The 27,803-nt window shown below is 43.4% G+C and overlaps 4 protein-coding genes across 8 annotated transcripts in view; 1 reads left to right on the forward strand and 3 right to left on the reverse strand.

Moving 5' to 3' along the window:
* The window catches only part of RpS19a (Ribosomal protein S19a), a 105,317-nt gene that overhangs the window by 18,304 nt on the left and 59,210 nt on the right, over positions 1-27,803 (reverse strand). The gene's annotated exons all lie outside the window — the stretch shown is intronic.
* On the forward strand, positions 1,323-10,046 carry LOC108011108 (uncharacterized). The gene is made up of 3 exons (XM_017076180.4): positions 1,323-1,546; positions 8,141-8,649; positions 9,460-10,046. The coding sequence occupies exons 1-3, from the start codon at positions 1,530-1,532 to the stop codon at positions 9,606-9,608; spliced, it is 675 nt and encodes a 224-aa protein (XP_016931669.2). The 5' UTR covers positions 1,323-1,529; the 3' UTR covers positions 9,609-10,046.
* mbt (serine/threonine-protein kinase PAK mbt) lies at positions 10,557-14,776 on the reverse strand. Its single transcript, XM_017076250.4, has 3 exons — positions 13,158-14,776; positions 12,826-13,097; positions 10,557-11,850 (listed from the first exon to the last, which is right to left on the reverse strand). Exons 1-3 carry the CDS (start codon positions 14,317-14,319, stop codon positions 11,374-11,376), a joined length of 1,911 nt encoding a protein of 636 aa, XP_016931739.2. The 5' UTR covers positions 14,320-14,776; the 3' UTR covers positions 10,557-11,373.
* Nup153 (Nucleoporin 153kD) lies at positions 15,322-26,983 on the reverse strand. Of its 5 annotated transcripts, XM_036820986.3 has the most exons (9): positions 26,563-26,983; positions 25,866-26,464; positions 25,257-25,781; positions 24,947-25,197; positions 20,568-24,801; positions 20,332-20,487; positions 19,425-19,550; positions 18,247-18,314; positions 16,526-16,878 (listed from the first exon to the last, which is right to left on the reverse strand). In XM_036820986.3, exons 2-9 carry the CDS (start codon positions 26,016-26,018, stop codon positions 16,785-16,787), a joined length of 5,607 nt encoding a protein of 1,868 aa, XP_036676881.2. In that variant the 5' UTR covers positions 26,019-26,464; positions 26,563-26,983; the 3' UTR covers positions 16,526-16,784. The 5 variants fall into 5 exon arrangements, with proteins under 5 accessions (XP_065724358.2, XP_065724361.2, XP_065724359.2 ...); XM_065868286.2 differs by lacking the exon at positions 18,247-18,314 and having other exon boundaries at positions 15,322-16,878; positions 26,563-26,982; XM_036820988.3 differs by lacking the exon at positions 19,425-19,550 and having other exon boundaries at positions 26,563-26,982.

Consider the following 27,803-nt stretch of genomic DNA (forward strand, 5'->3'; position numbering starts at 1 on the left):
AAAAAGCGGATATTTCATATCATTTTGATATGCAAATAATGGTAAATGGTAAGGGATTTTTACTGGCGTCGGAAGGCATCCGAATTTGGAGAAAAGTTCTATACTCTATATGGGGAAAGTGAAACGCGGTTTAATTGAATTCGAAATAATGCCACAGAATAAAGGTGTCACTTGCCCACTTTTTAAATAAAGTCAAAGAAGTCAATGAATCTCGAATTATCAAAATTATGTGTATAATTGTGATTATAATTATAAAAAAATCATTTCCTAATGAGTGATACTATTTTGAATTATTCATATCTTTGTTCAAAATAAAATTAAAATAACTTAAAAATCAATAATTTGAATAATTTTTGCTACAATACAATTTCTTTTAAAAAAATTCTTTATCCATCCATGTATGCATATTTTATGATAATACTATTCATTTTTAAAGCATTACAAAATACATGGTTAAGTAAACTTGTGGGATATCCAAATAATAAATCAATGCATGTTATAAAAAGGGCCCTAAGAAGCTCAAGAATTCGCGTAGAATGTCTAAGAAATTTTAATATTGAGGTCATATCAAATTGTATTTCTTTTCTGTGCAAAGGCACAGAAGTATATTCAAATATTCGTATGCATGTTACAAAAGTGACTTAAGAATCTGAAGAATTCGCATGAGTATGTTTAATAAATCTATAGATTAAAGACATATCATATTGCATATTCTTGCTGTGCAGAGGAATGTATTTAAATATTAAACGTTCTATGCAGTGTCTTAAGAATCTGAAGAGTACGCGTGGATTTCTTTATACATTTTAGATTGAAATCATTCTATAATCGAATTTTCCGTCTGTGCAGAAGCAGATAAGTATATTTAAATATACGTATGCATGTTACGAATAGAAACTGAAGAATTCGCGTGAATGTGTTTAATATATCTTTAGATTAAAGACATACCATATTGCATTTTCTTGCTGTGCATAGGAATATATTTAAATAGCAAACGTCCTATGAAGTTTCTTAAGGATCTAAAGAATTCGCGTGGATGTTTTAATACATTCTTATATTAAATTCAGACTATAATCGAATTTTCTTTCTGTGCAAAGGCAGAGCTTTGAGCAGAGATGCAGGGGCGAGGGCGGAGGCGGAGAATGAGAAGGAGGAGGAGGTGGCGGAGGAGGAGGCGGTGGCCACGGGTTGGAGGTGCAGGCGGTTTGGCTAGGGCGGTCTGAACCTGTTGCTCGGTCGCTGCCGCAGTCTCCGTCGAAGCCTCCGTCGCTGCCACAAAATATTGGATGGCCGTAGGTTAACTGTGTGCACACGGCATAAGTAACGTTCAGTCTGCCTCTAGAAGTCGATCGTGATCGTGGCCAGTCAGTTCCGCTCGCTAGCAAAAAAGCCGTAGCCCTCGTCCCCCCCAAAAAATAAAAAATTACAAGTGTTTTTTTTCTAGTTTAAGTTTAAGACGCGCGCGCTTCGAGTTCTTAATAGTTGTTGGTCCCAAAACCCCCGCATAAAAAACACACACAAATCTCGACAAAATGAAGTACTTCAACATGTGAGTGATCCCTAAACATAAAAACCATTAAGATGATTTTTTTTTTTTAATATTATAATGTGAATGTCAGAAGGGAAAACCTATTTTTTTAAGTGATGATTTGAATATTAAGGAATTTGGAAAATATATATAAATATTTTCAGTTCTTTAACGAAATAAATGAGATATATTTAAAGACATGGACTGGGAGTAATGATATGATATTAAATATTCAACATTTAAATTCTTTGGGATAGTAGCTTGCTCTTAAATTTCTCTGGTATATATTTGGCAAAATTGCAACTCAGTTGCCAACTGTCGAAACGAATTGGCAATCGCCTCGGTTGCATACTGCAGGTTGACTTGCAACCTTTTTGGGGCACGACCACATGCAGGTGTAAGCTCGGCTTAATGCCAATTTGAACTTTAACACGTTGCCGCTCCAAACTGGAACTGAGCCGCAAATGCCAAAGTTTGGTCATGACGATCTCATGGCGATGATGATGAAGTTGTCACGGGATGTGAGGCTGGCATTTTGCCGGCAAAGAAATGGCAAAAGTTAAAGCTTAATCTGTTGTTTGGAGATTGAGAATTTAATATGGGCTGATGGATGAGGGGGGACGTGTTTCAAGGTCGCCCCCTCCTTTCTGTGGTTCTATACCTACCCCACTAAACCCCCCTGACTTTCTGCAGCTGCAGCAAATTAAGTATATTGGATTAATTACCACGGTTGTCTTATAAATTAACGGTTGCATTTTTAATGCCAGCTGACAGACAGACTGCATATCTGCATGCATTTATCGCCGCATAAATGCAATACCACTCGGATCGGTTCAGATACATATATATATATATGTGTTAATCGCTGCGTTGTATGCGGGAATTAATCAACCCAGATCGAGATCGAAAGAGGCGAGGTGGAGGCGCCTGGCTGACGGCTAAAATCAGGATTTTCTTTCCATTACGCGCATTATGCAATTTGTATTTAAATAAATGAAAACAAAAAAGACGAGCGACGATGCCTTCAACAGAGATTCAACATTCAAGATTCAAGGACTTTCGAGTCTCAAATTGGCAATGAGTGTGCGAGTGTGTGTGTGTGTGTGTAATTCGCTGCACTTCATAGGCCAGCGGCGAATTCAATGCGAACACAAAACATAAACACCACTCTGGGCCAAATCAAAAGACTTAGGCAGCGAACTCGATCGATTTGGCATGCAGCCAGCAGCCAGCGGCCAGTGGCAATAAACAACAACTAGAAAACACGTACTTGGCCAACTAACAACGACACACAATGCACCGTTATTGAACCCACTTGCCTTAAGCCACTTGGCTTTTTTCGCCTTAATTCCAACCAACTCCCCCCCCCCCCCCCCCCCTTTTAACTGGCTTTCTTGGCTTCAAGTTGATCCAACACGGCAGCAATAAAAGCAGTTACAATCAAATTGAATTCGAATTTGAATCCGATTCGGTGTCGAATGTGCACGTTTTGGCCTGTAATAAGTGGCTATACATATGCCACCAGGGGCGGGGTGGCAAAGGGGGAGGGGGGAGAGGGGGTTAAGTGGAAAGGGGGAGTTGACGCGTAATGAGGGCGCCTGGGCAATTAGAAAACGTGCATGGTTTAACTGGGGCAGGTGTCGCATTTGACGGGGAAAACTGACGGATCGGAACGGATCGGTTGGAAACGATTGGAAACTTTAAGCCCAACTAATAAGCACTAGGTTCTTGTCAAGAAGATTAAACAAGAGTCCCCTATAGTCATATAATAATTGCTCAAATAACGAAATAATCTTAAATATATTTCAATAACTCATGAAAACCAAGTAAAAAGGATCAGAAATATTATGTTCTTGTGGAGAAGATTGAATAAGAGCTTTTGACACTTGCTCAAATTTCGAAAAAATCTAAAAAATATTTTAAAAACTCATGGAAGCCCAGAGAAAAAGGGTCTACAGCTCAACATTTTATGATCTTATATCCAGATATGCCACAGGTTACCATAACTCTTTAAAATAAATCCAATTAATAATTGAAAATTTAGCAAGTGTCTTATAACCATTAGAAACTCTTTTTTCAATTTCTTCAAGAGTCTCTAATATAAATATTTGTTAATTGTTTTACATAAAGTAAAAATTTGAATTTAAAAAGTTTATAAGATATTTGGTCTTGAAAATCTCTAGATATATATATAAATTTTACCTCAAACCTAACAGAATTATTGCAGGGACAAGAATATTTAATTAACCTTTAGTAAGAGAGCTCTTCGGACTAAGATATCTTCAAAGTCTCTAGATCAAGACATAGATTTAACTTAAATATCTCACTTTTACAAATTTGACATATACTATATTTGAACAACAATTATCCCAAACCAAATGTTTTGATTGGTTTTTTAAAATTGCAATTGCATTTAAAACACCAAATTTTTTAATTCCATCAAATTGGCTTCATTAATTCAAAAGCTTTAGTTTTATACTTAAAAAGAAACCTTAAGCTTAATATAAATGTTAACATAAATGAAAATAAACATAAAAAATCAATGGAACTTCCGGTATTTAAATTTGCTGGGTGCTTTTGCCGCTTAAATGGCCAAAAGCGATGGAAGTTCTACTGCGGCTTTCATTTGCATATCCGCAGTAGGCCCAATGACGCCATCCCATTAAATCGAAGAAAACCATGAGCCAACAATAAATTAAATAAAAAACAAAAGAAATAAAAGCAAAAAAGCAAAAAAGAAGAACGAAACCAAACAAAAGCGAAATTAAATGAAATAAATTAAAAGCCAAACCAATTTGTTGACCAAGCTCTCAAAGAAGATGATGATGATGATGATGAGGCTGCATTAAATAAGTGGTTCCGCCTGCCCCACGAAATTCTCGCCAACGCGATGCTTATCATAAATTCGCAACTAATGTCGGCTTATATAACCGGCTGGCACTAAAGACGCTTTACAAACAAGCCCACGGCTAGAAATGTGCCAGGTACCATGGAACATGTGCCTGGTACCTGTGCCCCTGTCCATCTGTCTACCTGTCCACCAGGCCACGAGTCCACCAAATGGTGGTTGTGGGTGTGGACTGGGTCTCCGACTGGGACTGGCATCGTCTGCGATTGTTCCCGTTGGCCAATCCGGTGCGAAACCGGTTGCGAAGAAGCTCAAGCGCGGGCCCTAGCCAAATGTCAGGCCCAGGCATTGCCCGCCTAGAAACCAGCGCTTGGAGACACATCTATTGGGATTCAAACGAAATCTCACACTTGAAAAAATCCTAAGTGGGGTTTATAAAGGTGCTAGAACTCAATTTCTCTATTAAGTCACCATAGTTTAAAATATACTTAGGATAATATGTGAAATCGATTTCACACAATACGATTTCCAGCCTCATTTGAATGAAAAAAAGGTATTCCCAAAATCATATTTATATAGCAGCCTCATCTAATTATGGTTTCTGAAAAATAATCGTAATCAATTTCAAATAAAATCCTAAGTCTTTTTAAAAAGCTTCCAAAATATAGCTTTCCTGTTTGGAAATCACTGAGATCTTTTAAAAAATACCCTTTTCACACCTTTAAACATGTGAAATGCCGGTATTATATGCCAAAAGATATGTCAAATAATCTAATATATCCATGATAATTATTCAATATTAATAATTATCATTATTGTTTGTCAGCAATGGATAAATTTGTATAGAAATAATTTTACCCATATTTATTAAAAAACAAATATATTTGATAAATTTTAATTATTTTATTTTATATTCCATTTAAAGTGATTTCCTAATCATCAACAGATTTTAATATTGAGAAATGAATACTAGCACTTTTATAACCGATAATAACAGTATCTTGATTCCAACGCGAATTCTTGAGAAATTTAAATAATATTATTTTATATTCTATTTACAGTGGTCTCCTAAACATAAGTATATTTTTATAGTGATAAAAGAATACTAACACTTTCATAACCGATAATAACAGTTTTTTGTTTCTAACGCGAATTCTTGAGATTCATCAGCTAGTGCAGAAAGAAAATTGAAAAGCAATTTCAACAAAAGAAAAAAAATATATTTTAATGGCATTAAGGAAAACGGTCGTCGTAAAAGAAAAGTGGGTAAAAACGTGACCTATTAAAAATGCAAGACCTATTGATAAGGAGAAAATCATGGGACTAAGCCCCTTTGGCCACATTTCTGGGCACGCCCCTGCCTGGGGGGGGGGGGGGGGGCAATGAGTTTTGCCACTGGGAAGTTGGAGATGCCAGGCACGCACCCACAAATTGGGCCCACGCCTTTCACCTTTGCCAGTTGCATAATCGTCGCTTAACTGGGCCATCCACAGCCACATCCATATCTTCATATTGCCATATTCGAGAGATATCCAATCCGATTCCAATCGGCTGACCCCAAAAAGCAAATAAATAACCATCGGTGAAATGCAGCACGCCTGAATGCAAAGTAAAAGATATATATATATATGGATAGGTGAATAAAATGAAAATGAACAACGGTGTTGGCTAAAAATAAAACTTGGCTTGCACATTTTACCGTTATTAGCCAACTGCAGTGTGAGCGCGCACTTAAATTTATTCTGGCGTGGTGCTGGCTGCCAACTGGTTTCCCACTTGGTTTGTTGACTGCCTTTTGCATAAGCACCTGTTTCCTTTGGCCACTCCCCCCGCCTCAATCCCCTCACCCCCCCTCCCCTCCTTAGCAGACCACCCCCTTTCCAGCAACAACAACAAAAACACACACTCACAACTTCAACATTGCCTAGGAAAGAATTTCAAAACGAGTTCGCTGCCTAAGTCTTTTGTTTTGCATAAAATATGAGCAATTGAGTCACTAAAGCCGCCAGCGGCAAATAAAAAAAGGCGAGAGAAAAAAACTAAAAAAAATTAAATAAAACACGATAGAAACAGAAACAGAGCAACATTCATTCGCATTCGAATTTGGCATTAAGGCGAAATCCATATATCCATATCCAAATCGAAATCGAAAGTGAACAAACCCGTTTGCCTGACCTTTACACATTAATATCTGTTAGCACATCTCTGTCCTCCGTCAGCAAGCCACATAAAAAAATAATAAGAAAAAAACTAACAAATCTTACAGGAAAACCGAATGACATTCAGCGGGCGACTACTTTTTGTTTAAGTTGCAATAAAATACGGCTTCCGTTTTAATAAACGATTGTCTGCTTTTAAAATACCAACGTTTATGGCTTTGTTTATAAGGCAAAGTCATTAAAATAATGTTGTACCTTTCAAGATATAATATTATACATGTATATGTACAGTATAATATTTATAAGGGTTTTTTTTTATAGAGAATATCAATTTGCACTTTTATTTATGTAGAAACATTTATTTATTAAATATATGATATAAGGCAAAGTCATTAAAATAATGTTGTACCTTTGGAGATATAATACTATACATGTACTTTCATTATAGTATTTATAAGGATTTATTTATTGAGAACCCCAATTTGCCACCTTTATTTGTGTAGAAATATATAGTTTGTTAAATATATATTGTAAATCCCAGTTATCATATATTTTTTTTGGTATTTCCCAAGTGTTTCCCCTAACATATCTCCACTGTATATAGAGGCGGGTACATATCTATCTACACAATATTTACGACTTCAGGTTCTGTATTGTATAACCCGTCCAACCAGACTTGCCTGATCGCTCAAGACTTGGGTTCGGCCTGGAAGTCACGAGGATTAGATGCCTGTTTGGACAACCTTGCCCCGGGGATTCATCATAACCGCATCCCGTCCAAAAATAATTGGAGAACGTTCCATTAGATCCCTTCATTATTGTTAAATTTAAATGCATTCAAGTCTGGGGAGTACAATGTAAATTTGTACTTAAGCCTTCTTGATAAATCAAGTTTTTCCAGTAAATTCTGGTAATTAATGAAACATTGTTCGTATAACGAGTTGCACTCGGATTTTTATGACAATTACCCAGAATTGATTTATGTTAAATTTGAATATTTATGCACTTAATCAAAATTTTAAGGGGCGGTTGTAATTAAATGCTAATGCTGGGCATTACCTTTTAAAAAGACTGTGAACTGACTAGAAAGATCAATATATTTCAATGGCATTTAAATAAATGTCTAAAAACCTTCAGACTAAAAACCAAAAATTCCGTTTAGTCCGGAAGTCTTTTCAAATTAATTATCGCATTCGTTAGAGCGCCTAAAAACTGTTGAAATGCTCAATGCAACTTGTCTAAATAGATTTTTTTAAAAAGTGTCAGTATTTAAAAGTTACAGGTAAATGTAAGCAATGTTAAAGTGATAATGAAAATTGCAATTCTCTATTTCGCTTCCTATAGTTATTTTTAAATATTTTGTCGGTATACATTTTAATTCTATGGATGAATAAAAGTTCATTCTTCTAAATGTAAGCAATGTTAAAGTGATAATGAAAATTGCAATTCTTGATTTGACTTTCTATAGTTCGTTTTTAATATTTTGTTGGTATACCTACTTATTCTATGGATGACTAAAAGTTCGGATAAGCACCCTTAAAAAAAATCTTAATTTCTCCTAATTTATTAAGTACTAATTTATTTTATAACATTAATTTTCCCCCACAGCTGCCTGCTCTTCATCGTCTGCGTCCTGTGCTACGGACTGGTGTCCGCCCAGGAGGAAACCGGACCCGTGTCGCCGGCGAAGAGAATCTCCCTGCGCCGTCCGGTCGGGAAGGCGGCCAAGGTGACCACCACGACGACGCCGGCGCCAGCACAGGCGGATGCCGGCGGCGAGGGCGAGGAGTACGACGAGGAGGCCGGCGAGCACGGCGATCATGGCGAGGAGGGCGACGAGGCGTCCTTCGCCAGCTCCACCACGACCACCACCACGGAGCCGCCCAAGAAGGTCGGCCCGGTCATCCGGCCGTTCCGCTCCAACGATGACTTCCTCAACTCGCTGAAGCGCCGCCAGGCGAACGCCAAGAAGCACCGCGCCGAGAAGCCCCCAAGTCCCAGCAAGCCGTCCAAGAAGAGCGAGGAGTCCAACTCCGGCGAGCAGGAGGAGCCGGCCTCCGCGCCAGCACCCGCCCCCGCCGCCAGTCCCGCCAAGGGCTACAAGGGTAATTCGGCATGTAAGTTGAGCGGGGACTAGGAAACTTATTTGGAAATAGCTATTTTGACAAAGTATTATTTGGAATTTATTTTGGAAATAGCTATTTTTAAAAAGTATCACTTTCTTGAACTAAAATTTATTCAATCGAACTTTTTAGTATTACACTATTGAAATAATAAGTTAAATGTCTTTAAAAAATTTTAAAAGCAAAAGGTTAAGTCAAAAAATTTTATATATTATGCTATTGTTGCATAATTGGTATCTATATTGATGAAGTTACTAATATATTTTGTAGATCTTAATTTTGTTCTTAATTCCATTAAGTTTTTAAAAACAATAGCCTGGCTAACATGTTGAATGAGTAATATTTGCCAGCATCTTTTATAGCTCTGAAAAGTTGTTAGTTCTAAAACTACATAATTTAGATTTTTTAAATTTAAATAATTAGTAGAGCAGAACAATAAAGAATTTACCTTTCATTCTAATCGAAATGGGAACAATATATCACAAAATCATAGGCTTTAATATTTATTTTTAATTTCCTGATTTGTAGACTTCGAATTGTACTTGAAATGGGACTGCAGTGATACTTGCATTGGCTAACAATTTAATTTCATAAATTCATAGTTTTCAAGAGATATATTTTTTCATAAAATCATAATTATTTTATCCTTATACCAAAATATATAAAAAAAATAATATTTTCAAAAGTGATTTCACATAATATCCCACCTCTTCTGAGGAATATTAAAATGGCTATGAATATTTTTGGGTGTGTTAGTATAATACGAACCAAATTCCATACTAAAGTCTGATCTTTTCCCTTCAGTGAGCCGTCGCAAGCTGTCAAAGCCCGCCAAGGCGACGCCCGTGGAGGCGGTGGAGGATGCCGCCGCCGAGGAATCGGAGCAGCAGCAGAAGGAGGAGACGAAGCCCAAGCGCCCCATTGGTCGCCTGGCCCTGCGGAAGCGCAACTAAGCGGGATCAAGGATCGGGATCGGGAAGTCCCCAAGTCCCAGGCCAAGTCCCCACACTCCATGCCACAAATCCCGCGGAATCCCAACCCAACCCTTCCTCGCCACCCCATCAAATCATATGGCTAGCTATGTGGCAGCCCGACCTGCCCTTTAGTTCTTAGTTCGCAATTGATTTTTTGTGTATGTAATATATTTGTAATTTTATGTTCTAAACAAAAACACACGCACACACACACACAACACACACTCAATCACGCCCACGCCCACGACCACGACCACGCCCACAATCCAGAGCCAGTCCCATCCTCCATGTCCGCGATAAATACGCCTATATATTTCGCGAATATATAGGCGGACATTTGCACGGGCACAATTATGTATTCTTCACAACCATCAATCAAACAATCAATCAACCAGTAATAAAAACAACAAAATCGAACACTTGGCGTTTTCATTAATTTAAGAGAATACTTGGTTAAAAAAGAACTTAAAAAAATATATATGATAATGCTTTAAGATTTAAACAAAATTTCCTGTAGCACACACAGATTTAGCGCTAGAGATTTCTGATCTTATAAAGAAACCTTTGATTTACCTACTGCTATCCATATCCCAAATTTCATATCAATCGAGCAAATATTATAGTAGTAATATTAATATTTGAGTTCTTACATACATCTCAAAAGATCCACATTATTTATAAAATATTAGTCCATGTGGATTGGGATAATAAGAATGATATATGTACAAAAGCAATCAATATTAATTAAATATTAATATTATACCATTTTTCTTTAAAGATCCGTTTAAATTATGATGTTATTATATATGGATTTATAAATATATATCCAGAAGCAATCAATATTAATGACATATTGCTGTAATAGCACTTTCTTTATACTCTTAACAACCATCCATACACCATTCAGTAATTAAAACTACAAAATCGAACATTTTTGCATTTAGGTTTATTCATTAATTAATAATTACACGGGTTAAATCAAAAAACAGAACAAAGAATGTATGCTAAAAGATCTAAAATATTTTCGAAATCGGGAATGTGTTTAAATATATATGTCTGGAGCGTTAACATTTCACGTGCGGTGGCCTAATGTTTAGATGATGTTTAAAAATATGTCCAAAATTTAATATGCTTATAATCCCCTCTCTTTCTTTCTCGTTTGCCGCCATCGCGCATCCGTCTCTTTTCGATTCACACCTTCGTTGTTTTCGCTTTGCTTATGTTTAGGTTTTGTTTTTATAAAAAATATATGTGTATATATATATATATCGATTTTTAACATTATCTCTTAGCGTATATAATATATATTCGAACAATGTTTTATGGGCTTGTTAAAAAAAATCAAACACACATGCACACACAAATTAATATTGACAAGAAGAGAGAGCAAAATGCAGAAATAATTATACATAATGTAAATGATGATCCTCGGGGGCAGATAAATGCTACATATATCGATTCTTGGAGGCGGTTGAAAGGCACATTGCATTCTCTTCTGGAACGGCAGTGGGAATGTGACGGGATATGGATATGGTATATGGGATATGGGGGATAGTGGCTAAAATGTGGATGTGCTGGCTTAAATGACTTTACAACGTTTCGAGGGTTTTTCGGGTATAAGTACAGTTGCCAAACTGAATGTTGTTAATACTAGAATTTCATAAATGGATGCCCACGTCGGGTCGGCGTGGACCGTTGTCAGTGGGGCGGAATGGAGGAGGGGGATTGGTTGGCTGTCCTCTGTCTACGGATGGTGTCGCGCATTTCGCATCAAGGGCACCAGCAGCGACGGCGGTCCCGCTTGGCGCAGGAAAGGATGGGCCAGCAGCTCCGCGGCGGTGGCTCGCTGCGCCGGATCCCGCACCAGCATCCGGTCGAGGAAGGACTGCAGGCGTGGCGACACCTTGTGGGCGTTCTTCAGGTTCGGCGGCTGCATGTCCCGAATGCGGCGCATCGCCTGCAGCGGCGGTTCGTTGAAGAAGGGCGGTTCGCCGTCCACCATCTCGATGACCATGATGCCCAGCGACCAGATATCCACCTCTGGGCCATAGGGCAGGCGTGATATGACCTCCGGCGACATCCAGTACGGTGTGCCAACCAGACTCTTGCGCTTCGGCAGCTCCTGGGACACCTGGGCGCAGAAACCAAAGTCCGATAGCTTCACTCGTCCATCGGCGGCCAGCAGAATGGAGTCCGACTTGATGTCGCGATGGATGACGCCCTGTTTGCCAATCGGAAGCACAGAAAGCACCAAAAGAGAGAAATGAAGAGAAGGGAAATTGGTTAAAAGTGCTCACAGTTTGCGGTTTTCCCCCACCACACGCCCTTTCTCTCAGACACTTATCGCATTACACGAGCCAACGTGGGACAAAAATGCACAAAAGAAACCAGCTCAGCCCTGTGACGCCCAAAAAGAATGCCCTGTCCATGGGAACTAGTGCTCTCCTTACCTAGAATATGCACCTAACTGGTTCTAGTTCTAATTTCATTCAAATAGATCAAATCAAACACGTTTTAAATCTCTGGTATTGCGCTAGTTTGGGTTTAAATATTCTAGTTATCGAATTAACAGTTTATAGTTAACCATTTAAGTTTGTCAATTAGTGGAACTTTTAAATAAAAAACAAAAACAAGTTGTACAATTTAACTATTCTGCAACTTCTATCGATTTCTGAACCTTAAAATTCAACATTAATATGGGTTCTCTACATTTTTTAAGCTTTCCTATCTCAAAATTAGTCTTTCATTACACTAAAAATCAAGGAAATATTAACTTAGATGAATATCTAACCTTGTATCTCTTAAAGAAATCTATTTTAAACGAGAAATTCGAGCTTCCTATTGGAAATAACTAGTACAAGCAATTGAAAAGCGCTGTTTTGGGGTAGGGCATGCACGTGCGATTTCACCCGGCACTTTGGGCGTGCAACACGACTGGTTGCCCCACTGTGCGGCCGACGACTTTTGCTGGTGACAACATTTAGAAATTGAAACCAAAGCCACGCGAAAGCGGAGGGCGAAGAAAGCGCCGCAAATGGCAAGCCAATGGCACAAAGAATCGCATGGCGAGTACAGGCAGGGCCCAGTACTTGGCCAGTTTGGCCAGACAATGGTGAGGAAACCACCAGCAAGCGATGAAGGGAAAGGGCAGCGAGAACGGGAGCGGTAACTGGGCAGTGTCATGCTGGTCACGCACCTGTGAGTGCAAATAGGCCAAAGCCTTCAAGCACTGCTTGCAGACGGTGGCTATCTGCTCCTCGTCCATCCGCGAGTGGGTGACAATGTCGGTGAGGGCGCCGCCCTCGAGGTACTCCATCACCACCCAGAGCTCATCGTTGACCAGAAAGCTGGAGTATGTCTCCACGATATTGGGATGATGGTAGTCGCGCATGATGACCACCTCATTGAAGAGCAGCTCGCGCCGCTGCTGTTTGCGCAGGTCCATCTTCTTCACGGCCACCTGGCGACCTGGACAAGAAAACCATTAAATCAATTGCTAGCCAAGATTTTTGGGGGGTGTATTCTTACCTGTCGATTTGTCTGTGGCAATGCACACAGTGCCCGTGGAGCCCTCGCCTATTTTATTGAAGTGGTCGAGATTCTCGCGCGGATCTCCGGCGGAAACGACCATTTGCAGGGCGGCACGGAACTGTTCGTGGGTCAGGCGCTGGTCCTGCTTTGGCTGACCACCCGCTCCGCCTGCCTGCTGGGCAGCACTGCTGGCTCCGCCGCTCGAGCTGGAGGCCCTTGAGGCCGACTTGGCCAGATGCTGATGAGGATGCGGATGCTGGTGCGGATGGGCGTGTGGATGTAGGGGGTTTTGGTTCTGATCGCCGCCCTGTTTGGCCTGCTGCTGCTGTTGCTGCTGATGGTTTGTGGGATACATGGGAGGATAGCTGCCGCTGTTGCCATTGTTCGTGTGCGAGTGATTGGATCGCGTGCCGCTGGCCACCGAACCCACGGGCGAAGTCTGCTGTTGCTGTTGTTGCTGGGGAATGGAGCCGCCGGATGGCGGGGCCAGATTGCTGCGATACTGCTGCAGGTTGGTCTGATCCGTGCGCACGGCCAGCGGACCAGTTGCTCCATTGGCGTGCGCATGCTGACTGGTATAGAGCAGGGCGGGATGGCCACCAGGATTGGGGGGCTTAAAGGCGCCACCTCCTCCGACTCCAGCTCCGGCCGGAGGACCCTCTTCCTCCGGCACCGATGGCGGCACATTGGCCACCCGTCGCACTCGCGGCGGACTGGAGCTTCTCAGCGAATTGGATCTGGCCACATGCGAGGTCTTGGGCAGAATTATGCCGCCCGCCTCGGGTGGCAGCATCATGCCGGGGCCATGGTTCATCAGGGGATGTGAGCCGGGTGCCATGGGGTTCATCGGTGCCATGGAGCCGCCCATCATCATGGTGCTGCTGCTATTAAGCGACGTGGTGTCCGCTTTGTTGTTGTTGTGATGCGGACGCACAATGGTCTTCAGATCGAGAATCTCCGTGGGCGTGATCTCGGAGGGATCGACGAGCGGTAGCGGGCGGTTGGAGGACTTGAGGATCTGATTGTTGCCCACAATGGAGGCCCATTGGAGGGGCAGGCCCACATATTTGTTCTCCCGCTTGTCGAAGCCCGTGTGGACACGATGCTCGAAGTTGCTGGGCATCGAGATCAGCGGTTTCTTTTTCTTCTTCGAGAACATCTTCAGCGACGACTCGGATTTCCCGTGCTCCAAATTTCTGCCTGTTTGCCGCCCTTTTCTTTGGGTTTCTCTCCTTCTCCTTTTTATTTTCTTATTTTGCCTTGCCCCGCGACAATGGAAAATCCACAAACAACAAACGATGGCAACGGCAACGGCAGCAACAACAACAACAGTAACAACAACTTCTTCCCGATCCGATCTCACTCACACACACACATGCACGGACACGGGCACGCACACACACACATATCAGCGGACGCGACTGGGAAACTGCGCTTGGATTGTTGTCCAAATCGAAATCCGCAACCGATTTACCAGTCGCTCCGGTGGTCAGCACATATCGCTATTGGACAACAGCACGAGCAATTTGGGGAGCAAAAAATATAAACTTAGGGAAATAATTGCCGATGCCAGAAATAGAGGTGGTGTTTATCGTGACTATTGGCGATGGAACGGCATTCGATGATTATCGGTATCGTCTATCGATATGGGCTGGCTGTGGCAGCGTCTATCGGTTGGTCTGTGGTGAGTTTACATGTGGTTATTTGGCTTTTCAAATTTTAGGTTTCAGCTAATCAGTAATAAATCTCAAGTTTAAGTTATTCAAATTAAAAACTTTTATAAAATACTACCCATGGAATTTTCATATTTTTGCAACCCCAAAACAGAGAACAAAATGAACAGCAAGATTTAAATTATGGACAGTTTTCCAGTGGTTAATTGGCTTTTCAAATTTTATGTTTACCTAAACAGTTTTAAAACTCAAGTTTAAGTTACTCAAATTTTAAACTTTTATTAAATGTTCCCCATTAAACCTCTTAACTAAGCACCCCCAGAACTGAGAGCAAAATTCACAGCAACGTTTCAATTATGCTGAGTTTTCCACTGGTTAATTGGCTTTCTAAATTTAATGTTTTAGCCATTAGTGTTAAATCTCAATCTAAATGTAAATATATCTAATCCTAAGCACCCCCAAAACTCAGAGCAAAATGCACAGCAAGGTTTAAATTATCATACCGCATATATTTACTTATTTACATTATGATACCTTTTCTTTCTCAACATTAAGACTTCTGATTTTCACTTCTGTTGTCGACTTAAACATGATCAATTTAAAATTATAATAAAATATTCAATGTCCATCATGAATATATGTATATAAAAAACATGCATATAATCGTAACTTTTTCCGCTCTCCATCATCATCGCCACCCGACGTCTCAGTATCCCCACCAATCTTATCTGTTATCTGTTAGCTATAGGTTTTTGTTTGTTTACGTTGCTAGATAGTTGTTTGCTTTAATTTGTTGGCTTGTTTCCACCTTGGCTGCTGCACGGATGCACTGATGCACGGCTGCAATTTGATCTTGCAGGACTCCCCTGGCAACACACAAGGGTCTCGTGTATGCATCGTATGTAAATCTAAAATCTAAAATCAATAATCAATAACAAAAACTAAGACTTAATGCAATCGTACACCTCTATCTTTCTCTCTCTGTGGCTGCAACCATTATCTTCTCGGCTCATCGGCCGATCACTCTGCGTTCGAAAATTGTCTAGACAAATGATTTTACTTTAATAAATGTAATATATATATATATAATGTAGTTTAGTTTTTGCGCTATTATTTTCTTTCGCATCTGTTTGCAGCACTTTTCGCTTCTTTACAATTTCACAAAATAATTATTACATAATTATCGTATATAAGCATATTATGATCAACAAAAATTAATTTAAAAAAAAGTGTATTAAATTTAAAAGGTCAAAACACACACGACTGATTGTCCCATTTTAGGGGGCGTGTGTGAATAGACCAACGAAATTTGTATAATTTATAATCATGTGTAGGTGTAGTTCGGAGTCATCGCTGCTGCTGCTCCTCCTTGATCGGTCTCATCCAGGTTTTTGAGTCGTCTCAGTCGTCGTCGTCTCGCTGAAGTTGATGCGCCGCACTAGCTTGTAGCGACCCCTTAGCACGTGTACGCCGGCTGTTCCGGATCCTGCTCGTCCCGCATAATGGTTGTTGTCCTGGTCGTGGTCGCCAGTTGGCCTCTGGCCACGGCCCTCTCTGCCGTGGTATTTGTTGCGTGGCCTGAATGCGTATGGTGGGGCTGGTGCTGCTGCTCCTGCTCCTGCTGGGGCGCCACCACCTACTACTTCTGTCTCCGGTCCTATATTCCTTGTGCTGCCACCACGCACGAATCGGTACTTATCCAGACGCGGCTGCTGCCACTGACGCTTAAGCACTTGGTGCATCAGGCCCAGCTCCAGCTGCTGATAGTGTTCGATGAGCGGGCGATTCCGCTTCTTGACCAGGTCGCTCTTGGTAACTCCAGCTCCACTATCTCCTCCTTGTTGTCCTCCTTCTGCTCCTCCTCCCACTGGCACCCCCAATCCTAATCCTAATCCGATGGCGGCCTCAGCAGATGCATTTGCTATCTCGACGGCCGACTGCGATGCCATTTCTACCGGGGCGGCAGGCGGCGCACTGGATTCCGAATCTTGCGACGAGCCATCTGCGAATTCTGCGCCGAATTGCCGGCTGCTGGCGGATTGAAGCTGCGGATTAATAAAGGATTAGTATATCATGTTTGGCTACCGATTCTCGAGACATCTGCGGGCGGCTGTGGCGGAGCGAGTATACACATATATATATATGTATTCATTTCGTTTGAGTCTTCATCACACAACCGCAAAATACTATAAAAAAACATTAACCAAAAAGGTTTTATGGCAACGAAATGACAAGTGCTGTGGACAAAACGAAACAATGGAACACACACAAATAATACAAACACAAACTGTAGAGGAACATGGCAATCGGATGGTCACGGGATATGGAAAATCGTATATCCCATATTTAGACAGAGGTACATTTAACATTCAGATAGTAAAAAATGCATTCCTATTCCATGGGGGAAATGGATGCGATAAAAACGTGTCAAGGCAAGATGAAATGCACAAATCATTTTTTTACTTGATGGTGGCTAGTCTGTAGTTCTGGTAAAATGATATATTTTAACATCAAATGTGCTTTTAATGGGCCAACCCAAAGTATTTTATTGGTTTCTTATGAGAATGGAAGGTAAACGTTAAACTCAGATGTAGATCATACATATAGTTGGGACAGGATCATGGTAAAAATGTTGTCGCTTTTTATATGTCCTCAAAAGTGATGGAACTCTAATGATAAACAAACCTTTATCAGAAGCTTTTAGCTATAATGGACTTTTAAGCTACATATGAATTTATGTATGATTTATGTGTGTCTATTTTTTTTCTTCAAAAGTATATTATTGATACAAATTTTTTTTGTGTTTTGATTTTCTTTCGATAAACTTTATCGTATTTGAATCACTTTCTATCCGTCATAAAAATAAAATTAATAATAAAATGCTTTTCTTTAAGAAAAATACTAATATTATATAATAATTCTAAGTTTGTTTTTTTTATCCTATGTTAACAGAAACTTTGAAAACCTGAAAATAGCTTTAAGAACATTCTTATAAATGTTAATGTAAGATCTGTTTAAACATGTCCATAGATTTCATCTTCCTTTTTATGTTACCTTCTTTTTTTTTTGCTGTAGAACAAAGACAAAACAAAGGGAACGCACAAAAACAAAAATAAAAGCCGTACAAATTAGTTTAACATAAATGCAACTATAACGGTTAATTATGCAGCTGTGTGTGTTTGTTGTGTATTAAAAACATCTGTGTGGGTGTGGAGAGTGTGCTTGTTGGTTTTTGTGTTGGTAAATTGACCAAGTCAATGTGGGAAAGAGGGAGACGAAAAAAAAAAATAGATGATCGTCATCTCCCCTCTCTGCTTCTGTCTCGCTCGCACCCATTCAGGTGTGGTGGATGGGGGGTGGTGGGTTTGGGTTCAGCCGCCCGCCAACGGATCACCCATCTCTGTCTTACTTACGCAAATATATTGGCTGGCGCTGGGGAACCGGCGCTAAATTGGAACGGTGCATTGGCATTCGGCGTTGACTGCAAGAAGAATATTTTTGGTTTGTTTTCCTTGGTAAGTTTGTTTTGTTTTCAAGTAATTTTTTCATAGGCGACGGTTCACGATGGTTTGGTGGGTTTTGTATTTTTTTTTTTTTTCATATGGGTGGTTATTTACAAAAAGTCTTGATATAAGACTTTGGATCGAGTGCAGAAAGGAATGATATTGGCTACACGAAAAATGACAGCTGGTGTGCACCTGTATGCGTGTGTGTGTGTGTGTATAGGTGTGAGGAGGCGGGCGATGCAGGTGTGCATGTGTGAGTGCTTGTCAAAATATTACGGTAGAAGCATGCTAAACTACACTTAAAACAATTGACACTGTAAACACAAAATACTTTTAATTATAAATATAATTTTAATCAGAAAAATTTGACAAGCCCTGCGACACAAGCACTTTGAGTTCAAATTCAACAGCTACGCAAATACGTTTAACTAAGCATGCGGTTTAAGTTAATGCTAAAGCTAAATGAAGCATGACGAGGTAAGCACGATATAAATGGTATGTATATTTATGATTTTTGTACCAGGACTGTCAAAGAAATCTCAGACAATTTAATTAATTGCCTAAAAAAGTTTCTATAAGCGTTTTTTGTTGATAAAAAAATAAATTTTTTTTAAGTTACTAAATTTAAGATCTTGATACCAAAAGAATACCAAAAATTTTTTTAAATATTTTTAGGAATTTAATTGATATAATTTATGATAGCGATAATAAAAAAAACATACAATTTTATAATTTTACCAAAAATATAGTCTTTAAAAAGGTTTTTCATATATAACTTCAGGAGACTGATCAGAAAATATTCAAAACTCTTACAAAAGGGTTTTCAATTGAAATTCTATCAGAATGAAACAGAAAATATTTACTTTTACATTTAAATTATACAAAAATTAAAAAAAAAAGCAAGACCAGCAATTACTACACCTAAGAAACACAATATCACACATGAAACTAGATCTAGGCAGATTTCTTAGACATTCCCCAATGGTACATTTCAGTGCATATAGTGGTCGAGATTAGCAATCGTGAATCGTTTAAATCGAGTCGACGGAACTCTCTCGATTTTGACCACGACGACTTCGCATTACCTGCATCAGCGGCGCCGCGGCGCTAAAATTGAACATGCCGGCGGAGGAGTTGGCTCCTCCCGCTCCACTGGCCTGGTTATCAACCGCCGCCAACGGATTACCAAATTGGAAGATGCGCGGCTGCGCCTGCGTTTAAATTCGGTTTCGGTTTGGGATTCAGATTCAGATTCAGATCCATTCGGTTCATTATCATGTTCATTTAGTAGGTTCGTTCATTTAGTTCATTTTCATTATTTTTTTGTGTTCATTTAGTGGGTGGTTCGTAATCATAATCGTGGTAATCATAGGTGGTAGTAAGATGGATGGTAGTAAAGTTGGTTCGTGCCCGTGCCCACAAAGTTTTCAGTTTTTTCAGTACAGAGAGTGTACATTACAGATTTATGGAAGTGGCGTAGTTAGGGAGGTATACATAGATTACATGGTATACGACAATATTTCAACAGTAACAACACGCACGATCGTTTGTGTGTAGAAAGGGTGGTGGAAAAAGATATAAAAAAAAAGAAAAGGAGAGAAGAATACAAATAAATATATGTATATATATAGATATTATGTATAAAGTTAAGAGGTAAAATCAATAGGGTAAAAGTAGTTCTAAATCAATATAATCGTATCGAATCGAATCGGTCAGTTATGTTAGGAGGATCGATCGATTGTTAGCGCATTGTTATCATCGCTATAACGACGGGGTGGCATGCAAGACGTTAAGGTAAATCAAAAGGTATTATGAAGGACAGCTACGACTACAAACAACCGCAAACAAATTTGCATGGATGAAAGTGAGAGATTGTTTATATCATCACATCGAGCTCTGCTCACATCGATCATCTCTTGGTTTTATTGGGATACTATGTAAGTGGGTCAGGTCTAGGTGGGTGGTTAGCTGGGTGGGCAATGATATACTTACATCGCCGCCGGAAAGACTGGTGGCCGCCGGATTGGCCGTGAAGTTGAAGGTGGCCGTCTGAGGAGTCGAGCTCGCCGTGGAGCCTGTAAAGTTGAACGCAGGTTTGGCCGCCGGCTCATTGGTGGTGCTTCCAAATTTAAATGGTGCACTTGAGGGCTGCAAAAGTGAGAAAAAGGGATTAGCAAAATTTAAAGGAAAAAGGTATGCTTTGAAGTCACATATCATATAGTACTCACAGCTGGCGTGGCTGCGGCTGCTCCGCCAAAGTTAAATGCTATCTTCGATGCTGGTGGCGCTGTTGAGGCCGCCGCCGCTGCTGCAGCTGCTCCGAATCCTCCGCTGGTGCTGCTGCCGCTACCAAAAACAGGCGCTGCCGCCGCAATGGGCGTGGGATTGCCAAAGATGTTGGCCAGCGGTGCAGCGGCTGAAGCAGCGGGCGTGGTGGCAGCTGGTGCTCCCGGTGCCACCAGAGAGTTGCCCACATTCCCAAAGACGCCAGCGAGGGCTCCGTTGCCACCCAAACTAGCTGCCGCCGGTGTGGCTGCGGCCGTTGTCGCTGTCGATCCGAAGGGTGAGCTACTGGTGCTGGTGGTGCTGCTGCCGGCTCCAAACATGGAACTGCCGCCAAAGACTGGCGTGGCCATCGTGGAGGCCGAGGATGAGGACACCGCCGCACTGGTGATCGCAATGCTGTTGCTCTTCGCCGCGGCTCCATTGCTGGACCAGCCAAAGCTGGGTGTGGTCGTCGTTCCCGATCCGGCTGGCGATCCAAAGGCGAATGCCTTGGCCGCACTGCTGGTCGTGGTCTCCGCCTTCTTTTCACCCCAGCTGCCAAAGAGCTGCGGGGTCGAGGTGGGCGCAAAGCTTGGAGCAATGGCATTGGCCGTGCTGGTGGTGACACTCAAGTTGGAACTCGAACTGGAGCTGGTCGTTGTGCTCACCGCTGCCCCAAAGATGGAGCTCACGTTGGTGTTTGCTGGCATCGCTGCCGGGGCAGCTGGTGTCTGGCCAAAGAAGAACGTTCCAGCACTTGAAGTGGCCGCCGGTTTCGCCTGACTCCCAAAGCTAAAATTGACCGCTGGAGCAGGTGCTGAGGTGGCCGCCGCTGGCGCTGGAGCTGGAGCAGGAGCTGCTGCCGGTGTTAGAGCAAAGGCTGTGGTAGAGGTCGTCGTTGTTGTAATGGCATTCGAGGAAACACCAAAGCTCAGAGTGGCCGACTTGGGCGTGGGCAGCTGGCTACTGGTGCTACTCACGGCACTGCCGGCTCCCGAAAAGCTGAACATGGGTTTGACAGCCGTGGGGTTCGCACTAGTGCTGGCCGTGGAACTGGACACGGTCGAGGATGATGATGGAGCACCAAAGCTGAAGCCACCCAAAGCAGGAGTCGTGCTGGGGGTGGTTGTGGTGGTGCTGCTGCTGCTGCTGTTGGTAGTGCTGGTAGTGATTGAGCTGGCCGTGGTCGCCGTAGTTGGGGCCTTGAATACAAACTGGAGGGCTGGAGCTGCAGTTGAAGCTGTTGTTTCCGTGCTGGAAGTGGCTTGGGTTTCCTTGGTGTCCGCCTTAAAGCTCACCGTCTTGGGCTGTTCCACTTTGTTAACGCCAAACGCAAAGGTCTTCGTGGGTTCTGTCTTTTTGCTGTCCGCCACATCCTTACCCTGATTGTTGTTCGTCGGGAATCCAAAGCTAAACGTACCAGGGGCTGAGGGCGGTGCCGGTTTGACTTCCACGGGTATCTTGACAACTTCCTTCACCGCTCCAAATCCAAAGCTAAATTTAGGCACCGAACTGGCGGACGAGTTCGCCGAGCCGCTGCTGCCGGAGGAAGCCGAGTTTGCGGATGTTGTGGGGGCAGAGCTCGCTGCTCCCGGCTTCAGTTGCTCGCAGCAGATGCATTTAACTCGCGACATATCATTCTGGGCCATGCACGCATCGCAGTCCCAACTGGCTGCCTTTTGTGCTGCCACCAGCTGCTTGAATCCAGCATCCTGCTTGGGCGCCTCGGCTGCTGATCCTGGTCTGTAGCCATTCTGAGAGCTGTCGCTCGAGGATGCAATGCTGATGATACCCGGCGATGATCCGCCTGATGTTGCAGCGGATGATCCAGAGGATGAACCGGATGATGACCCAGAGGACGATGATGAGGAGGAAGATGACGACGCGGATGGACTCCGGGCGGCTTCGTTCCTTGTGCTTTTCGCTTGTGCATTGGGCGTCTGGCAGGCGACGCACTCGGCGGCGCTAGAATTGTTCATTACCAGGCACGTCTGGCACTCCCACGTGTTGGCCTTTGGCTTAAATGCCATACCAAAACCGGATCCACTAGACGCCAGATTGTTGGCGATCAGCGGGAAGTTGTTAACCTTTGGCGACGCTGTTTTTCGCGGTGTTTCGCAGGCAATGCACTTGCTGGCCTCCGCCTTGTTGGACAGCATACAGGCGTCGCACTCCCAGGCTGACGAGGATTTCTTAAAGCGGTCTCCAAAGCCACCACCCAGTGGCACAATAGCTGTCGTGATTGGTGCTGCCTGGACGGGAGCAGCATGAGCTGCAGTTGCTCCCGGTTTGGCCGTCTCACAGGCCACACATTTACTGACCTCCGCCTTGTTGCGCACCATGCACACATCGCACTCCCACTCCTTTGATGACTTTTTAAACTGCTCTCCGAATCCCTGCGTGGTATTCTTAGGTGGCTCCACTGACACTTGCTGCTGCTCATCAAGTGAGGCCGGTGCCGGGAAGGAGTACTTCCGCCTGATATCCGATTTGGCGACGCAGTTCTGTTGCGAATTCGACAAAGGTATGGGCTCCGAGAAGTTAAATGTGCGTCCCGCTGGTTTACTGACTGCCGTAACGTTTCCATTGGCCGAAAAGTTTACAATGGGAGCCGTTGGCTGCGGATTGGCCAGGAAGTTGGGCAGCTGCTTGGAGTTCGTATAAACGTTGCTATTGCTCTTATTACTGATGATTGGGGCAACGGGAGCTGGTTTTGAGACAACTGGCACAGTCGGTTTGATGACCAAGTCGAACTTTGGAGCACTGGCCATGTCTGGGAAACTGATCTGGGGCAGATCCAGCGGCAGGGGTGCCTCGTCCAGTTCCGCGCGTGGCTCTTTGTTGCGCGTCTGATGTGAGAGTCGCGAACGCATCTTGTTTGTGTGATGACTATGGCTGCTGGGCTGATCCACTGGAGCAACATAAGGTGTTGTTGCTGCTGTGGTTGTTGTTGTTGCTTGATTGGCTTGCTTCTCTTGGTTGTTCTCCGTGCGAGGACGAGTGATCTGGCTTTGCACCACGTCTCGCGAGTTCTGGGTAACGCGGTGCAGTCGCCGGCGTTCCAGGAGCTGCTGCATTGTTGGCACCAGCAGTTTGTTAGAGCGCAGTTCCGATAACTCGGTAGCCAGACTGGGCACTGAAGTGGGCCGACTGGCGTTCAGGGGATACGAGGGACGCGGATACGGCGTGGCCGGAGTAGCTTGACGCTGCTGGCGACTGCTTTGGTGCTCCTTGAGGGTACTGCCCATGCGCTTGGCATCGATCAATGGCGTGGAGTAGCTGTCCAGCAGGTTGAGGATGCGCAGCGTGGTGTTCGACAGGCCGGAGCCGGACTTCTTGCTGCCACTTTGATCCACAGTGGTTTCCGAAACGTTACCGCCATCGGAAGGTCGCATATCCACCGCTTTCATGCCGTATCCAATGCCACCGGTCAGGGAACCCTGCAGCGGATGCGCCGGTGAACTTCCGGCAGAATTAATGGCCAACGTGGAGGATGCGGCGGAGGAGCTCAGATTGCTGCGACTGAAGATGCGATTGTTCGCGGAATTGCCGCCAAAGGTGGTGCGTCCCTGGTAGAAGGGTGAGCTGGAGGCAGACGCAGAGCCAGAGGTTGAGGCACTGCGGCTCAGCAGGCGACTGTCACTCAGCGCCGAGGTGCTGCCGTATATGGAGGCATTAAAGCGTCGTCGCTGGTTCAGGGAATTCAGGGACCACGTTGAATTCCGATGCGATGGCTGTGCGGTGGCATTGCTCCTGTTAAATATCGACTTGGTGCTCTGCAGATTGCCGTAGAACTCCAGATTGCTGTTGCTGTTATGATGCGCGGGCCTTAGTCCATCGTGGCCCTCGCCATTGTCGTGGTAATCGTTCACATCGCTCTCGGATTGCGAATCTCCGCCAGCAACCGCTGGCAGTTCAGTTCGTCTTGACTTTGACTTGATGACATTATTGTTATTATTATTATTGTTGCTAATGTTGTTGTTGGTCTTGCTGATCCTCAGCAAATGATCGAGGCGATCTCCATCGGCATTGGATATCGAGCCCAGGCCCAGTCCAGCTCCCGTCTCGTCCATGGTGAGGTCACGACGATGGGTTCGCTGGCCCAGAAGCGAGGGTCGCTTGTGGTTAGAAAGGCTGGAGAGGCTGTTGTGGCTGGTGGCGGTGCCTCCGAAAGGTATGTTCAGCGAACGGCGGATGCTGAAATTATTGCAAGATTGGCATTAGTAAGGGAAATCGATTAATGAATTACTAATTCCTTAAATTCCCGGCTTTTCAGGATTTTAAAAGGACCATATCCCACTTCATATTTCTAGATAGATTATTTCTTTCTGGAAACCCTTACCTGTGCGGCAGATCCCCGGTGCTGCCCTCGGCGGCTTCGTTGCCAGTGAAAAAGTTGTAGGCGGGTTCACGCTGCCGTAGATTGCCATACAAATTGAGGTGGTTGCGCCGGTGTGGAGCCAACTGGCTGCCTATCCTGGATCCCGCCATCTGGGAGGCGGAGGAGCTGGTGGCAGCCACGAGTGGGGCAGCAGGCGTGGATGACAACAAGGGCAGACGACGCATGTTGGGCAAGTTGACAGTGGTCTCCAGCTGGAAGGGATTGAAGATTAAGAGAGGATCGTGGACAGAATTCAATGTGTTAAGCTTACCTCCAGACGCCGACGCTTGGGCTGCACTGCGGCGGCCTGTAGGAGATTGTCCTGCTCCTCGTCGTCATCCTCCTCGTCACCTTCGTCCTCCTCCTCCTCCAGTTCATCCTCCTCGGCCTCATCCTCGTCGCCGCCGGCAGCGGCAACCGCCTCGCGTCGCTTGCGCAGCAGGAAGACATTGTACTCGCTGCGCCGCGTCTGCTCATCCTCGGCGGCCAGGTCGTGCTCGGCTATATTGTCGGCCAGGGCCACCTCCTCGTAGTTAAGCCCTTTGGCATCGGTGCCGTCGTCCAGATCGTCGGCAGCATCCACATCCGCTTCGGCTAGCATGATGCGACGGCGTCCACGTTTCCGCTTCGTTATGGAGCGTCCGTTGGACTGGCGTGGCTGTGGCTGGCGAAGATTAGCTGAGGAGGATGAGGCGGAGGGGGATTCGGGGCCGCCTTTGGATGAGGGCGAGAACCAGCCGCTGAAGGAGGCGGGCAGAATGCTGGATACGCGCATCTTCATCTTGCCCATGATGGACTGGAAGTGAGGATTGGCGGGATTATGAATTGTCTGCAAAACAAATCCAGATCCACATCCGTCGTCACCGACGACTGTACTTACGTTGTTGTTATTGCCGCCGCCGGACTGCAAGCCTCCCGCCGAGGATTCGTCCTCCTCCTCTTCTTCCTCGGGTAACTCCTTTAGCGGCGTCATCGGATGCAGCTTGGCCAATTCCGCTTGCGAGGATTCCCTTTGCTCCTGTCCATCCTCCATTATGCCAATTTCAAATTTCGGTTTTCCTTTTTAGCCGGCGAAGCAACGGCACAAAAGAGAGACACGAAAAGCCAAAAAGAAGCGCCGCCGCACACACAACAACAAAACGTAAGTAAAGAAAAAAAAAAAGGAGCACACACTGTTGCAATTCCTGCCAGCGAGTTTGTGTGTGTGTGTGTAGTGCTCGCTCACTCGCTCTTACTCGTACTCTCTGCCTCTCTCTCGCTCTCTCTCTGTCTGTGCGTGTGCGAGAGTGTGAGTGCGCTTACGCACGCCGTCGTGGTTTTTTTTTATTCTTTATTTTTGTGTTTCGCCGAGATTTCACACACGCGGCGATATATTTAAAAACTATTCCTTTTGGCGCCACAAACTAACAGCAGCATTCACATTGGCTTTGGCTTTGGCCACCACCTCGACGACTACGCACACTGGATAAATGCTGGGCACTGGAAAGGTAGAGGCGGGAAAAGGGATTTTGTACCAAATACGGGCAAAGCGTTTGCGTTTGGGTTTCTTCGTTTTCGTTCGGACTGGCCCTCCTTACCGCTCTCCTGCATGCCGCTGCCGCCTTGTTTTGTTCCTGCCTTCCGTATCGTTTTCTTTTTTTTATTTTCGATCGCCGGACAGCAGCGCCGCCTGTCCGATTTTTTATCGCCTCCCTTTTGTCTTTGTGCTTCTTCCGCCTTGCACACACTGCTTTCGCAATTCTTCGCTCCTCTTCTTCACTCTTCTCACACACACACACGCGTGCTGCGAATCGGTACGAATTTTGGCATTTTCCTGCTGGCGAATACACGCACTTGTTCGCAACTTCAATTCTGTTTCGTGGCCGCGCTCACTTTTTCGATGGCTGTGCGAAAATAATGCAACGCCGATTTGTAACAAACGAAATTCCACCAAAAAAAGCACGATTTGGGAAAAAACGCGTGTGTGGCCACAGTCTAGAGCTGGAACTTGAATCGATGGTTGCCCGATACTATCGACGTTTCCAGAAATGTGCTACCATCGATAACTCTTTATGAATCCAACGATTACTTTCACTGTTATGGATTGTCAATTTTCAATATTTTCAACTGAAAAATCACTGAAAAAAATTTAAATAATGTGTTATATCTTCTTAGGGGGGAATCTATGAGATTATTCTATTTGCTCTTCTGTGTTTTTGAGCATGGCCTACGATGTTTCTTATATTTAAAGAACGTAATATATATCATTATAGTAATATTTGTTTACAGCCATTTAGCTTTTGAGATCAATAATTAGCTTTTGCATACAGATTTATGGACCATAACAAACTTAATGCAAAAGCGACGATTTGTGAATGGACAAATATTTAAATCAATTTGTGATTGCACCCGTAGCTTGACTATGAAATCGATTATAAATCAAACATTTTAATCGATATTTGTCCTAGAGTAGTTCAAAATGGCGAGTTAATTTGACGAGTGCTAGTGTGACCAAGGCTTTGGTTTTTGAAATTACCAAGGGACATGCGATAAATATAATAGAATAAGTTAATCGAAGGAGTTGAAGCCGCTAAAATTTAAATACATTTGTTCACTGATTTAATGCTGTTTTATTTGGTTTCTAAATACGGCGTTTTTTCATAAAGGTTGTCCAATTTGTTTTTTTCATATTAGCTGTGTCCCTGCTACGTTATTAAAATATAGTTTAATATGTGATATTTATTGTATATGTGCGGCGAAATCACCATAATTGGATCAAAGATTAAACAAAAATAGCAGTAGGCCTTCAAAAGTATTTCACAATTAACGATTGTTTACT

The sequence above is a fragment of the Drosophila suzukii genome, chromosome X (assembly GCF_043229965.1).
Source record: "Drosophila suzukii chromosome X, CBGP_Dsuzu_IsoJpt1.0, whole genome shotgun sequence".
Lineage (NCBI taxonomy): Eukaryota > Metazoa > Arthropoda > Insecta > Diptera > Drosophilidae > Drosophila > Drosophila suzukii.

Coding starts and splice junctions, on each gene's coding strand:
- LOC108011108 (XM_017076180.4), top strand. Junction 8,650..9,459: donor CTACAAGGGTAATTCGGCAT/GTAAGTTGAGCG, acceptor TTTTCCCTTCAG/TGAGCCGTCGCAAGCTGTCA.
- mbt (XM_017076250.4), bottom strand. CDS start 14,319: ATGTTCTCGAAGAAGAAAAAGAAACCGCTGATCTCGATGCCCAGCAAC. Junction 13,098..13,157: donor TGCCACAGACAAATCGACAG/GTAAGAATACAC, acceptor TTTCTTGTCCAG/GTCGCCAGGTGGCCGTGAAG. Junction 11,851..12,825: donor TGGCCTATTTGCACTCACAG/GTGCGTGACCAG, acceptor ATTGGCAAACAG/GGCGTCATCCATCGCGACAT.
- Nup153 (XM_065868286.2), bottom strand. CDS start 26,018: ATGGAGGATGGACAGGAGCAAAGGGAATCCTCGCAAGCGGAATTGGCC. Junction 24,802..24,946: donor ACCGGGGATCTGCCGCACAG/GTAAGGGTTTCC, acceptor CAATAATTTCAG/CATCCGCCGTTCGCTGAACA. Junction 16,879..19,424: donor CCGCGGCGCCGCTGATGCAG/GTAATGCGAAGT, acceptor ATTAATCCGCAG/CTTCAATCCGCCAGCAGCCG.